This window comes from Oreochromis niloticus, linkage group LG6 (assembly GCF_001858045.2).
Source record: "Oreochromis niloticus isolate F11D_XX linkage group LG6, O_niloticus_UMD_NMBU, whole genome shotgun sequence".
Classification (NCBI taxonomy): Eukaryota; Metazoa; Chordata; class Actinopteri; order Cichliformes; family Cichlidae; genus Oreochromis; species Oreochromis niloticus.
This window is the reverse complement of record NC_031971.2, coordinates 36,432,615-36,448,222: the sequence shown is the minus strand read 5'-3', so window position 1 is coordinate 36,448,222 and position 15,608 is coordinate 36,432,615. Positions and strand designations below refer to the sequence as shown.

General features: G+C 40.7%; 1 protein-coding gene across 2 annotated transcripts in view; it reads left to right on the top strand.

Annotated features, from left to right (window-relative positions):
- card14 (caspase recruitment domain family, member 14) overlaps positions 1-15,608 on the top strand; it is a 24,129-nt gene extending 8,521 nt beyond the window's left edge. For both annotated transcript variants that reach the window (XM_025908215.1, XM_005470127.4), the window contains exons 6-22: positions 878-1,033; positions 1,131-1,250; positions 1,547-1,672; positions 7,284-7,433; positions 7,517-7,636; positions 8,564-8,664; positions 9,119-9,174; positions 9,602-9,662; positions 10,120-10,336; positions 10,421-10,547; positions 12,333-12,573; positions 12,678-12,741; positions 12,848-12,968; positions 13,399-13,563; positions 14,003-14,121; positions 14,391-14,506; positions 14,954-15,608. In XM_025908215.1, coding sequence (XP_025764000.1) covers positions 878-1,033; positions 1,131-1,250; positions 1,547-1,672; positions 7,284-7,433; positions 7,517-7,636; positions 8,564-8,664; positions 9,119-9,174; positions 9,602-9,662; positions 10,120-10,336; positions 10,421-10,547; positions 12,333-12,573; positions 12,678-12,741; positions 12,848-12,968; positions 13,399-13,563; positions 14,003-14,121; positions 14,391-14,506; positions 14,954-15,161 — 2,268 coding nt within the window. In that variant the 3' untranslated portion in view covers positions 15,162-15,608. The remainder of the gene's footprint in view (positions 1-877; positions 1,034-1,130; positions 1,251-1,546; positions 1,673-7,283; positions 7,434-7,516; positions 7,637-8,563; positions 8,665-9,118; positions 9,175-9,601; positions 9,663-10,119; positions 10,337-10,420; positions 10,548-12,332; positions 12,574-12,677; positions 12,742-12,847; positions 12,969-13,398; positions 13,564-14,002; positions 14,122-14,390; positions 14,507-14,953) is intronic.

The following is a 15,608-nucleotide window of genomic DNA, read 5'->3' as shown; positions in this document are numbered from 1 at the left end:
TTTCCTTCCCACTGTTGCCAAAGTGTTTGCTCATACGGGGTCATTTGATAGTTGGGTTTTTCTCTGTGTGTATTATTGTAGGGTCTACCTTATAATATAAAGCTGTTGTTTTTTGGGGGGGCTGGATAAATAAAATTGAATTAAACTGAACTGAGCTGATGGGTAACAGAGAACTTGTTGAAAGGAGACCACAAAAAGAGTCCTGTTTACTTCAATCATGCAAGGATACCAGAACTGACTTCAAATCATCAGAACTGTTTTGTCAGAGTCATCTCACCTGTTGTTTTCCAGCTGGTCAAAGTCATTTGATGAAGAGAATATATTTCTCCTTTACTAGCATCTCTCTATCATTGAATCTAAAATCCTTGTCCTCACATACAAGATCTTGAAAAGTCAAGCTGAGGGTATTTAAAAGTAGAATAGGAAGCAAAGCCTGCAGCACTCAGGCCAGAAGGCCTCTCTCCTGTGAATCCAGTTCCAAGTTTGGATTTCTCTACTTTTAAGATTAGGCCTAAAACATTCATTTTTGAAAAAGCTTGTAGTTAGCGCTGGATCAGATGACTGTGAACCTTCCCTTAGTTGCTGCTGCTGCTGTGGGCTTCTCATGATGCTCTGAGCTTTTCTTTTCCCTTCACTGCTTCTCTCTCTCCTTGTTTTCACACAACATTATTGCATTTAGTTTCTAGTAAACTCTGAACCTGGTTGCTTCCCACTGCCACCAAGTGCTTGCTCATGGGGGGATGGGGGTCATCTAATTGCTGAATTGAATTGAATTGTCTCCAGTGCCTCAGATTTACTGATTTACTCTCTTTGTTTCTTACCACAGACTATAAAAACATAAAACAAGTCAAGTCTTGTTTGTCTTGTGTGGTTGCAGGTGTATCAGCTGCAGACTGAGCTGCAAAATGCCCAAGCAGAGAATGAATTCCAGAGGCAGCGGTCACTCAAGTCTGTTTGTCCTGAATCACCACAGCTCCAAGATGAAGTCAGGAGCCTGCGCTGCCAGCTGGTGAAGGCAGAAAAACTAGACCCCGTGAGAGCATTTGTTCTTTTTTTGTTTATCACTTAGACCATTTTTCACTCATATTCTTTAGAAGGTGAAATCTTATTTGCTGTTCCTGTTGCATCAGGCTCGTCAGGACATCTTGGCCCAAGACCTGGCGGAGGCCATAGACAGTCAGGTGGAGCTAGCAGAGCAGCTCCGATCATACAGGGAGGAGAACGAACAGTTGCTCAGAGACAAAAAAAAGGTGTGTTTGGTTTTTTTTTCCCTTCAGTGGTTACAGTAACCGGACCAGGAAATGTCATACAAATTTAACCAGTAATCTCTGATGGAAAGTGACCTTTTCAGACTCCCACTCAGCAGCATGATGGGCAAAAGTATTCAGCCGCTACTAGGACACTAGAGTTATTGTTACCTAACACTAATATGAAGAAAAACATGAAACCATGAATACCACATAATTCTTTATGTAATAATTGACTTTCTAATGTAACATAAGCTTAAAATTAAAGCTAAATTGGAAAATATGCGTGTATTTGTCAGCTCTTGGATCAGAACGAGTCTCTGAGCCTCCAGGTGCAGCAGCTGACTCTGGACTGCAAAATGCACCAAGAGAAGAACACTGTGATCCAGAGCCAGATGAAAGCTCTCCAGGCCGAGAGAGACCAGGTAAGGAAGTGGTACCGGTGCCTCTAATCAATCTGACCTGGCTTTGGTAAACAAATTTCACATTTCACATTTTCAAGCTGCATTTTTCAGTTTTAGACTTTACTTTTACAGAGATCATCGGTTTTGCTCTGGTTCACTGTCGTCTTGTTTCAGTGCTTCACTGTCAGATATTACGCCGTTCTTCTGTAATTGTCTGTTGTGTGTGTAGGTGTGTGTTTATGTGTCTTTGATAAAGGACACAGTGTACACACCTCTCTGTTATAAACAATACCTTTTTTTTTAAAGGAGCGAATTCTAGTTTTTTCTAACATGTATGTTCTTACCTTCACATGAAACCATCGTGAAGAAATGACTCACTTTAAAGTCATTTAACATCAGCTGTCGTTCACTTGAACCCTTTCCTCCGAAAACAATGAAATGAAAAATTCTACCACACCCTAAAAACTGTCAGATTGCATTTAACAGCATTTAACTGCTTCACTGAAGCAGAGGAATTAGATTTTTTTTTTTTTTTTTTTTTTTAATTTGTTCATTTCAGGCACAACAATAAAGTTGAACATAAAGTGCACAAAAAACAAAAACAAACAACAAAATGTACCTGAAAAGGAGTGGGATGAAGAAAACTTATTAAATCCCACCCCTATATTCACTTATCAACAGAAACAATAAACTTCCCGCAGCTACGCCCAAGCAAAACAAATAGAACCTTCATAACTGAATACAGAATATATTAATTATAAATTGCGTTACCACAGGTAACAGGCAATAATAATTACAAGTAACAAACACACATACATATACATACATACATATATATCTACACACACATGTACATATATATACATACATACACACAAACTTTTTTTTTTTTTTTTTTTTTTTTTTTCCCCCCTTGGAATCCATACCAGCAATGGTAAGAGAACAGACATTTCAGAGCACACTAACACCATCATTGATTATACTGTGACCAGACCAACTGTTTGTAGAGAAATTTAAATCTATGAATATTTTTGCATTGTTTCAGTTGTAAACTCAGACTGTTCCAGATTTTCACACCACATACAGACACACAAAAACCTTTACGGGTTGTTCGAGTTCTGGGTAATTTGAATTGTCCAAAGCCTCTCACATTATAAGCCCTTTCTCGAATTTCAAATATAGATTGTAAATTTGCAGGTAGAAGTTTATTAAAGGCTTTGTATAAAATTATGGATGTATTGTAATTAACCAGATCCTGGAATTTAAGTAACTTTGCCTGAAGAAAGAGTTTGTGAGTATGATCTAGATAACCAGCCTTGTGAATAATACGCAGTGCTCGTTTCTGTACTGTGACTAATGGATTAGTTGTGTTTTTATATGTGTTTCCCCACACTTCCACACAATATGTAAAATATGGAAGAACCAGAGTACAGTACAGAGTACGAAGTGCATCTTTATCAAGGTATGGTTTCACTTTATTCAAAACTGCGAGGCTTCTGGAAATTTTGGTTTTTATGTGTCTGACGTGGGGTTTCCATGAAATTTTGTTATCAATTATGACTCCCAAAAATTTGTTTTCACTCACATTATCAATGGGTACACCTTCTATAGTAATTGGTAATTCTATATTATATTTTAAATTACCAAAAAACATTGCCTTAGTTTTATTTATATTTAATGATAATTTATTTATATCCATCCATTTTTTAATTAATTTTAGCTCCCTGTTTACGGTCATTACAAGATCGGTATAATCATCGCTACTGAAAAATATGTTAGTATCATCTGCGAACAGTATGAGTTTAAGTACTTGAGAAACATCAAAAATATCATTTATGTAAACATTGAAAAGTTTTGGTCCCAACACTGACCCTTGGGGAACACCACATGTAATACCAAGTTTCTCTGAATGGTAATGCCCTATACTAACATATTGTTCCCGACCCGTTAGGTAACTTTTTAACCAGTTTCCAGCTTTCCCTCGAACACCATATCTTTCCAATTTATCCAATAAAATTGAGTGATTGATTGTGTCGAAGGCCTTCTTGAGATCAACAAAAATACCGACTGCATATTTATTTTTATCCAGTGCATTGGTAATTTCTTCTACTGCCTCAATTATCGCCATAGAAGTGGTTCTTTGCGTTCTGAAACCATACTGACCAACATTTATTATTTTATGTTTTTCAAGGAATTTTTCTAATCTTGAATTAAAAAGTTTTTCTAAAATTTTTGAGAATTGAGGCAGTAGTGAAATAGGCCTATAATTGGTAAAACTGTGTTTGTCATTACTTTTGTATAGTGGTATTACTTTTGCAATTTTCATTTTTTTTGGAAAACAACCAGACTGAAATGATAAATTACAGATATATGTTAAGGGACTAGCAATGTTCAGAATAACCTGTTTAACTACAGACATATTTATGTCATGATAATCCATTGAAGACTTACTTTTACATTTTAATGTGATATTTATTACTTCTTGCTCATTTGTAGCTGAAAGGAACAGTGAAAAGGGATTTGGTTTTATATTACTGATATTTTCATTTTTTTGACACGGGATGTCCGCTGCTAGTTCAGGGCCAACATTTATAAAAAATTTATTGAACCCATCAACAATGTTACTCATGTTGTAATTTACACCATTTGCATCAATGAAATATTCAGGATATGATGTTCCAGAAGATCCTTGTTTAATTAAGTTATTTAACACATCCCAAGTTCCTTTTATATTGTTTTTATTATCATATAATCTTCTTCTATAGATCAAGACAGTACCTTCAATTATATAACTACTTCTTTAGGCATGACATATTCAGACTTACGCTGCCTATAGTTTGGCTTTGCTTGTTTTTTAAAGAAAAACTTTAATCTAGTGTAATTTGAAATTGTTTAAAAAAATTAAAAGATAATTAACTACTGACAAAAAGACTTACTTTACCTCACTGTGCTTTGTTTTCTACATGTATATGTATATTTGTATTTATTTGACGCTGCGCCCAACATTTCCTCTGAGTTTTCATAACAAGTATTCTCAAGCAAAGAGGATAAAAAAAATACTCATATTCCTACGAGTATTTCCTTGGAGAATCGTGTTAGGCATACAGATGTCCATTTCAGTGTCTCAGTAAGAAGCTGTGTCACCAAATGCAGGTTTATCACATTAAAAGTTTAATTGTTCAGGTTAGCCCAGATGGAAGCTCTTTAAATCACTGATTTTTCTCCCTTTTTCCAGTTTTTGAATAATGTCTGAAAATGCCAAAACATAAGAACTTTTTTTTTCATGAAAATTATCAGAGCGTGATCAAAGTATATCTTACACACCGGAAAAATATAACTGACACATTAACTATTTAACAAAGCTGTTTCCCAAACTAGAGCTTCTGATGCTCGTCTCCCCCAGTTGTGCCTTAAAGTCTCCCACTTCCTGTTCCACTTCCTGTTTTCTGGTGGTGATTTAAAACATAATTGGACAATAGCTTTCCTAATAATGAATTAGTAACTCAGTGTGCCATTGGAACACCACAGAGATGCTTTCCACAGCATGTCTTTTATCCTGTCTTCCTTCGCTCACCCCAACCGCTCACAGCAGATGGCCCCGCCCCCCTGAGCCTGGTTCTGCTGGAAGTTTCTTTCTGCTAAAAGGGAGTTTTTCCTTCCCACTTTCGCCAAATACTATCATCCCAGACATTCTTATAGACAAACTGGTAAACTTGGACTTCCCCCCCCCTCCACATGTGCATGGATCAAAAACTTCCTCACAGACCATTCACAATCAGTCAAGGTTGGCAACCAGCAATCATCCACCCTGTCGCTCAGCACTGGCTCACCACAGGGATGTGTGAGTCCACTATTATACACCATCTACACCAGTGACTGCACCCCTATGCACCCCTGCAACATCATCATCAAATTTGCAGATGACACCACTCTGATGGGGCTCATCACCAACGATGATGACACCGCCTACAGGGATGAGGTCCAGCGGCTGTCAGAATGGTGTAACTACAATAACCTCACCCTAAACACCAAGAAAACCAAGGAAGTGGTCACGGACTTCCGCAAAACAAGGACTGATCCTCCCCCCCTCTCCATAAAAGGTGACTATGTGGAGAGGGTGTCCTCCTTTAAGTTCCTCGGCACCCACATATCCAAGGACCTATCCTGGTCCACAAACACATCAGCCCTAGTAAAGAAAGCCCAGCAGCGCCTCCATTTCTTGAGGGTTCTGAGATGGAACAGGCTGCAGACTGAACTCCTAGTGTCCTTCTACCGTGCCACTATCGAGAGTGTGCTGGTGCACGCCATCCCTGTGTGGTACGCTGGTTGCACAACAGCTGACAAGAAGAGACTACAGAGGATCATCAGAACTGCAGAGAAGGTGATCGGCTGTCCACTCCCCTCCCTGGACTTAATTGCCAGCTCAAGATGTCTCTCCAGAGCCAGGGCAATTATAAAGGACCACCTCCATCCTAACCACCACCTCTTCAACATCCTGCCCTCTGGAAAAAGGCTCAGATCCATCGGGTGCAAAACCAACAGACTAAAGAACAGCTTCTTCCTGTGGGCTGTCAGAACTATTAATGGAAACTAAGAGTGTGTAAAGACTTCCCCAACACATCCACTCTGACACTGCTGTTGATCATCTATGTGCAATATCTCAGTCTTTCCATGTTCTGTGCAATATTTTTGGCTCAAGTGCAATTATTTTGGTCCCAGTCTGTTTCAATGTTTCCTACACATACACCATGTATATAGTTCCACTCACACATGTATATATATACACTGCTTTTTATTTTATTCTATTTATTTTTTTTATTTTTTTTCCACCTTCGATGTATATTGGTTTCTCTTTTTCTTACTTTAGCACCTTTGTGGTCCAGCTACCCAATTTCGCTGTGCAAGAAACTGCACAATGACAATAAAAAGCTCTAAGTCTCTAAGTCAAAGTGCTTGCTCATGGGGGTCATATGATTGTTGGGTTTTCCTTTGTATGTATTATTGTAGGGTCTACCTTACAATATAAAGCGCCTTGAGGTGACTGTTGTTGTGATTTGGCGCTGTATAAATAAAATTGAATTGAATTAAATTGAATTGAATTATACCTTATATTTCATTAAAAACTATAAATAATTTAATATAATTATATTAATCATTCATTTAAAACCGATCAATTTGATGTCATACAGAACATTTCTAAGTGTTGTGTTTTGGTATTTATATCCATATGAGGTTTTTCAAGTGAGTGATGCATTACTCACGATGACTTGGAAATACAGTACTTCTATTTTTAAGTTTCCATCGAGTATTGTTCCAGAGGTGTGTTTGCTGAAAGGTGTTGAAAATAGATCGCTGTCTGCTGTTGACGCCGCTTTGACAATCGACTGCATACCACATGCTTGTATCCAAGCCAGCACGTACTCTCCTCGGGGACACGTGCAAGTTATGTTGATATGTTACAGATGGTGCATGACGGGGTTTTTTTAGTTGTGGTTATTAACGCTTTGTGTTTTTTACATGAGGCCTAAACTTGGCTCAACTGTGTCTGTGTGCCTGACTAAGAATCAAAGTAGTTTCATGCGTAGGCAGCTAAACGACCTTAAATGACTGTCAATCATCCATGTGCTTCTAGGCTTATCAGTCCAGGGATGAGGCCCAGGCCATGATCGCACGTGTCCTGGCTGAGAAGGACACCCTGAGGTGCCAGCTAGTGGAGCTACAGGAGAAGGTGTTCAGCTTACAGACCAAGCGCAGCTCTACAGAACTGCACCAGAGCTCTGAAGTAAATTTTTTAAACACACATGTGCTCACATATGCATGCTAGGAAAAATGCTATTAATGACTGGCTTCATGTCTACCTTTAAGGAGACGGAGGGCGGCTGGGACAGTCCGAGTTCCAGCAGTGATGAATGCCCCGTATCATGTCGACGCAGACTCTGCCGCATGGATGCAATTAATCCTTCAATGGTTTCCTGCAATTCGGAGGTGTGTGAGTGTGGGAAATAGCTGTGAAGTGCTTGGTTATTTTTTTCCCACATGTAAAAATATAATCATGTATTTTAAATCTGATGTTTTTATACAGCCCTCCATTTTAAAGAATAGAGTTAATACAGTCACAGACAAGGATTAGGGTCAACTCACAGAAGTTAGATGAGGTGGAGGCGAGGCTGTGGCTGGCTGATGTGTGTAGACTGGAATGATTGGTAAGGAGTCATCTTAGGCAGAAGGAAAACAGTGCAGACAAAAAGCAACAAGAGAAACTAGGGCTTATTGTCTAGCGGCCCGATGAACACTGTAGCCACTTTGGTAGACTCAGTAATGCAGTGAGTAATGGATGAAATCTACAGCTGCCAAGCTGAATAGACAAAGAGTAGGTGTGGCCGGTCAAGTAAACAGTGAGAGTGACTACAGAGCCACACCTGAGCACACCAACACAAATCCCTCTTTTCTTCCTCTCGCTGCCAGCAGAGGGTGGTTAGGTTAATTTCTAAAATGGACAAAATCTGTAGGATGCACCTACCAGTCACTGTTAGTGCTTCCAACAATGCACCTAACAGTTTTATAGTGGAAACTTTTTCCCATGAATAAAAGTTATTTATTTATGGCATTCAACTGCATGCAACCAATATTAAATTGGGTGCTGGCACATTATCAGTGGGAAAAAAGGTGAGATGGAGACAAGACCAGGCACTAGTGACAACCACCAGTGTTCAAATACAAATATGTGTAATCAAAGCCTGATAGCACTAATAATGAAAAACCCTGGCATATCAGTTAACCACAGTGCACAGAGTGGCATGTTCCTGCTTTCTCATTCAAATTATACCCTTGTGACATACTGTTACTTTTCTTGCAGTCATGATTTTATGCTCTGTGTCTGTGTGTGCCGTGTATATTGACTTGTGTTGGAAGTGTGAAGATGGTGCTATGTGTAGCGTGCGATCCCGAAACGCTGAGCCTCCCAGTCCGGAGTCTCTCCGCCGAAGGAAGGAAATTCTGTATGCAGAGAGCAGGTATGCCTGTGTTTCCTAGAAGTGCATCTCATAATTTCTTACTGAAATTGTGAGATTTTGGGAAGCATTTCACTGGGACGGATGAATGAGCAGTGTTGCTGACCTCTGCATTCCTTTCTGTGTTTATATGATGGCAGCGTTTCAGGTTGATCACTGATTTACAGCAGTAAAAGAAAGACAGAAGAAAAGTGCGATCGAGAGCTAAAGAATGCAAATTTGTTTAGGAGCCTCAGAAGTTCTATTGAAATCACAAACTGAGTAGACTTTACATACCTTTCTAAGTGTTTTGCTGTTGTCATAGCAACCCACCAAACCAGTCTGTAGACGTTATCACCATTTATCACACACTTCTTTGCGAAGTAAACTCAGTGTAAAATGCATACTTTCATTGTTGTGTGCATCCATATTTGTTGGATCTGATAAGGGCGTTTGTCTGTATTTCTTTTTCTTGTAGCTCAGAGGCAGCAGAGACTGACAGTCTATTGGATGACTTTGTGTTGCTCCCCAGCGGTGTGTATTAAAAGCATTATTTTTCTTTAAATTACTGTATATGTGTACAGAGATACTAGAAAGAGACCTTCTTTCTTAGCTTTTCTTCTTCCTCTCACCCACAACTGGAGCGGCAGATAGCTGCCCGTTCCTGAGCCTGGTTCTGCCAGATTTTTCTTCCTGTTACAAAGGAGTTTTTCTTTCCCACTGTCACCAACTGCTTTCTCTATTCTCCATATTTCTCATAGGGGATCATCTGATCATTGGTGTTTTCTCTCTATTATTGTAGTACATTCTTTACCTTATAGCTGTTGTTTGAGGGGAGTTTCATTAGCTTTTGTCCCCTGTTGTGTCTTTGCCAGCATAGAGTGACACATTAACCCCGACACATTATTTCCTGGGAAACAACCCTGATGTCCAATCATTAAACACTCTCTCTTTTGTCCAGTGGTGAACGAGGGCATGCAGACATTCAGGCTTTCCTCTCGTAGGAGGTCCAGCTCTCGCAGGTGAGACAGTGACACGAATTTTTTAATAGAGTTAGATGCTACTGGACCAAAAGGGTATGGACACTTTTAAGGCCAATCATAAATCTAATGCAGGTTATTAATCACGGAAGAGGGACATACAGGACATTGTTGATCACTAGCTGGTGAAGTGAAAAAAACTCTTCACCAGTTGAGAATTTTACACCACAATAAAAAACATCCTCGGTGTCTCAGATCACATTCTTCCACACTTACTTCTTACACTTAGTAACTTGGGAACATATGCCTGTTTATAAAACAGTGCTCTACAAATAACCGGATATTGTACTCAAATGTGAGTCTGGACAGCTGTAGCAAAATCAGTCCAGGAGAGCAGGTCCACTTTCTATTAATCCCAGTGTGCAGGAATAATTTGTAATCATTAGTGATCAATATTTGCTAAAGAGCTTGGATAACTTCCCTAATTTTCTGTCGTCAGCCTGTCAAGATCCTCAGTCCCTCCCTTCCTGATGCGTTCTCGTCCAAAAGCGATCCGTGTCAGTGGCAGAGTTCTCAGCATCTCCTTCCAGGGTGAGGCGCTGCTCAGCCAGCTGGCAGTAGTGGGGGGCAATAAGACGGGAGTGTTTGTGCATCAGGTGACTGAAGGCAGTGCAGCTCACACGGTTGGCATCAGCCCCGGGGCTCAGATAGTGGAGGTAGGTGCAAATGCGTGTGTAAAAGCAGTTTTTCTCCTTATCACCTGTTGTGAAGGTGAGTCTCACCACGCTGTTGGTCTGCAGGTGAAGTACGAGAAGAATCAGAAGGCTCTGAGGATGGTGCTGGAAGATTCCACTTTAGAGGAAGCCATGTGGGCTCTTGGCCAGGTTGCAGGCATCTGTCATCTCTCCCTCCGCCCCAGGCAAGATGGTACGTCATATTTCTTGTACTGATTCATCGAGAACTTACACATGAATTGCATCCGATTTCCATATAACTTGTACCATAACCGGAACACCGTTTTACTGTAACCCTGCATCGCAGCCTTCTATGTAGCTTGGCGTGCCTCCTGAGAAATGTGACTACATGTCGGGTCAGTGCATACCACAACCACTTGAAGGCTGCGGTATAGGGATAAAAAGAACTTCCAGTTGCTACATAAGTTAGGACGTAAATTTCCCACAAAGTCTTAGTCTCATCATAAATCACTGATATGCCATTTTAGCGGAGATGTTAGATCTCGCTCTGTGACATGTCTGCAGTCTTGAAGCCAAATTGTTCTCTGTTATTATTTTTCTTCCACACTATCATCTAAACTTACTGAAGCTGTAAACATACCCATAAACATGCAAGAGTATTGGCAATACCGTATTATACTTTGTGTTTGTTTTACACGCATAGCTGCAAAATAAGACTTTATGGTTACAGCTGACTTCAGGAAGGAGGCTGCTTTGGTTGACATTAAAAGGATGCCTGACATGAGACATCTCCTCATGAGGAAGTAGAAACTGGGTATGATGAACCTGCTGTAGTCATAAGGGTGTGTTTGTTTTGAGTCATGCAAAGAATTCAGCTCTGAAACCCTATCATTTTGAAAAAGTAAACCACATTTTTGGCACGTATCCAAAGACAGAACATATTAAAAAGGAGGTCCTGCATGGTTGATATAATAAAATGATTGTTTGTGTGTTATTCCCTCTCCTTCACGCGTTGCATCACAAACTGGTCTTTTAAATGTTCTCAGCAGGTTATTTATGCGTGTACAAGAACTCAAAGTTCTCATGTATTCAGAAACCACACCTGATTTGATTTCCCCGTCTTCTTCCCCGGGGCGATCGTGGCTCAAGAGTTGGCAGTTCGTATTGTAATCGGAAGGTTGCCGGTTCGAGCCCCGGCTCCGACAGTCTCGCTCATTGTGTCCTTGGGCAAGACACTTCACCCGTTGCCTACTGGTGGTGGTCAGAGGGCCCGGTGGCTCCAGTGTTTGGCAGCCTCGCCTCTGTTAGTGCGCCCCAGGGCAGCTGTGGCTACAATGTAGCTTGCCATCACCAGTGTGTGTGAATCGGTGGATGACTGAATGTAGTGTAAAGCGCTTTGGGGTCCTTAGGGACTAAGTAAAGCGCTATATAAATACAAGCCATTTACCATTTGTGCACATCTGGCCCACTCTGGCTAGAATGCTACTTTGTGACTGCACCCTGGCAGTCCACTTCTGACCACTTCTGCATTTTCACTATGACCCTCAAACTATCAAGTAAAATCTTAATTTTTATTGTGTGGATTATTGCTCGCGAGGAGAGCAGGGTGTTCAAGAAAGTTCAGTTTGAAGGATTGCTGTTTTTAGCTACTCTGGAAAAGCTCCAGCCCTCATCACAGACACACAGGTGTAAGTGATCAGAACAGGACGAGCTTTGAAGCGGATCTGATAAAATAAGGTCTAGTATAGGTTTAGATTTTATCGGTGAAGTTTATAAATGCATCTTTACAGGTAAGGCATGTGCTTATTTTGGGTGTGAGGATTAAGCACAGAAGGTAATAAAGTACAGTTACCATGAAGGTATATTGTTCTTTAAACTTGACATTATGGCAGTTCTGCATCACTGGGATATAATGTAGAGCATGTACAGCAACTGACATCAGTTCTGAATATCATCCACATGGTGTGTACTGCAGAGTGTCAGTCCAGTGGTTTAACGTCCTCTTCTGTCTGCTCAGACTACGAGGCGCTGCTGCAACAGCTGCAGAGCAGTGAGACATCATCAGGAGACTCCTTTTACGTACGTGTCAACATGTCCCTCGCTGCCGGCCCTGGAGGAACCCTGGCCGTGTCCTGTAACGACATCCTGCATGTGACGAACACACGGCCCGCCGGCATTGACGACTCGTGGTGCGCCAGTCACGTTCACCCGTGTCAGCTGCTGGACCTGCAGAGTGGAACTGTTCCCAATTATTACAGGTTGGTGCACTGATGAATGAAGAGTTCAGGTTCACAACTGTGCACTCTTCAGATTATTTGAGAATGGAGTCAGATCACTACTCACTGATTTCTTGATGTCACAGGGCACAGCGGCTTCTGATTCGAGCTATTGAGGACATGAGCTTTCAAGCAAAGAAGTCTGAAAAGGTAAGAATAAATTAAAGCACTGGTTTTTTGTTGCTTTGTTTAGTTTTTTTCACAAATTACATCTTTCCTCTAATTAACTCCCTGGAATATTCTTCTGCTTCATCAGGGTGAGCGTGTGATGACCCAGAATACGCAGAAGACTGTGAGGATTGTCAGCACTGGGCGCCAGGGCAGGAACCCACTGTGGGTCAGCGTGGAGGAGGAGAAGAGCGCGAGTGCAGAATCAGGTACAGTAACCCCAGTGGTCACAAAAGAGCAGAATTCCTCAGGGCCACATATTCTACAAAAAGCCAGTGAATCTCAGCATTAGAGAAAAATACTTACTTAGCAGTTTTGTTTTAATTAGTGCAGAGCTACAAATTACAGACGATAATAAAATTAAGAAATCAAACATCTAAAGCAGTCATGTAATTTTTAAAGAACCTCCAGATTGTGTAGAAATCTGAAGCGTCAAATGACAGGACACTACTTTGGGCATGCACTGCTGTTAAAAAAGGGCGATGATGGTGCCTGTTAGATTTAAGTTTAGGTCAGCATTTTACATTTAGCTGTGACTTTTATTCTTACAATGCAATGCCACTGAATGTCCTTAAATTGAGATTTATGGAATTATTAGTGAGATATAAACATTTGCACTGTCTATTCCTTCCACTGTAGATGCAACATCTGCACCCAGAAGTTGTGTAACTCTCATGCCCTACACCCTGGTGACGCCACGCTATCCGCCCGTCTGCAGGCCTGTCCTGCTGCTGCCCTCGGTGCTGGGACGCATCCTGGACAAGAAGCTGGCCAGCTGGCAGGGCTTTCAGCTCTGTGAGCCTGGTAAGAAATGCTGTGTCAATATAAGCTGACATGAAATCTTATGTGAATCTTGGCTACAGAATAAACAGCTGAAGACAAATTGTTAGATAAGCAGGAGGGACACGGTTTCCTGAGCTGACTCATGTTTTATGGGTGAGATTGCTCACACACCTCCTACTCTATTTCCGATTTCATGCTGTAATGGAAGCTTAGTAAATAACCGGTCTCATACTGTACAATGAGATAGGTTTGTGGGTTACTGTAAACCAGGAAGGAAATAAATATCAATAAAAGAAGGACAGCAGCCATAAAGTCTAAATCTTTACCATCATTACAGCAACACAGGCGTAGAATATTTAGAGGAAATAACAGGCTACACCAAACGAAATCAATTAATGTGTGTTTCCAATAATACACAGCATTATCTTGAGTGTTATAATCTCTTTCCTCTCTGCTTCAGAGGTGCTGAGCTCCAGTGAGCATGCAGCCCAGCTTCAGAGGTCTGAGATCCTGGAGGAGGTTGAGCAGGGCGGGAGCCGCTGCTACACCCTGCAAAGTGTTGAGAAGGTCATGAAGAAGGTCAGTGCAAAGAAGGAAGCTGTGGCCAACAAACTGTGTGCAATGCTAAAGAGATGATGACCAGTTGAGCCACAACTTTTGGACAAATATGAATGAGATTTATGTTGTAAACATTACATTTTGGTTATCTGATGACTTTAGCACCATCATCAGGTTTAAACCAGTATTTTACTTTATCACAGTGCCAGAGATTCTTTAAAATGTATTTCATATAACAGCACTGCGCTTAAATCACACTTAAGCCAATTTTCTTTATTTATAACCTGCAGGGCATCCACTGCGTGCTGCCATTAGGCCTCGACTGTGTGCGCCGGCTGCAGCGCTCTGAGATCTTCCCCATTATCATCTTCATTGGCCAGTCTGCACGTAGCGCACGTAAACTGAGGTAGATTCGTCTTCATCTCACGCAATACTGCCTCATGCCTCTGATATTACATTTTTCTTCCGATCGTAAGCAGCGAGAGAATGCAAGCTTGGGCAAAAATAATGAGTCAACATTTTTCCCGGAACACCTTCCCTGTTTTTCCAGTTAGACTCCATGGCACACAGATTCATTGACAAATATCTTAGAGTTGTAAAATAACTTCATATTTTCAGACGAGTAAAACAATATAGAGTATAGAGTTTAATAGTGAAATCAATTGTTTAACTAATTTCACCTTTATTACTGCATTAATAGCAGAGACAGGAAATCAGGGAGACATACAGCAAAGGGACCTATTATAATGAGCCCAGTTGTAGGTGTAAAGAAATGTGTTGATATTACTTCATGTTAATACAAAAGTTCATAAAAGCAGGAGGTTATAGTTTATTTATCTAACTTTTACGTTAGGTCAAAGCTGCACCGTCACAGTCAGACGGAGGAGCAGCTGCTGGCGTGTTCGAGGAGCGAGGAGCCGCTGCTGGACAAGCTGCCGTGTCTGTATCACAGCGTGGATCCAGAATCCTGGTGTGACCAGACCTCCCTCCTGACCAGCCTGCGCACCATCATCTGGGAGGAGCAGAAGAAGATTGTGTGGGTGGAGCCTGACCTGTGGTAGGGCAAGAAAAGGCAACAGAAGAAAAACTCAGAACATTTATGTAAATAATGTAAATTTCTTAAAGGGCTTCTTGTTTACTGGATCATTAAAAAACACATTAATATTAAAAGAATAAATAAGCTTTACAAGAAAACTTTTTGTAAACACGAGTATGTATCTGTGATACTTTATGAGTAACTGGAGGACCATTTAGTGTGCATGTAGCTGCATTACTTACTGAGAAACATGTTCCTCGCTGCACATTGCCTCCTTTTTTTGACTTATTTGTTTAAAACAAACATTTGTAGTGTCCTCTGAAGACACAGGTTTTCTCATGAAACACACGCTTGTATTTACTGCATCCGTACAAAATGTTGTAGATAATTTTTCATTTTCTATGTTTTCTTCCTCACATGCTGTGTTTTGTAAGTCACATCCTTGATTTAGAATAAAATAATAATAATCTGA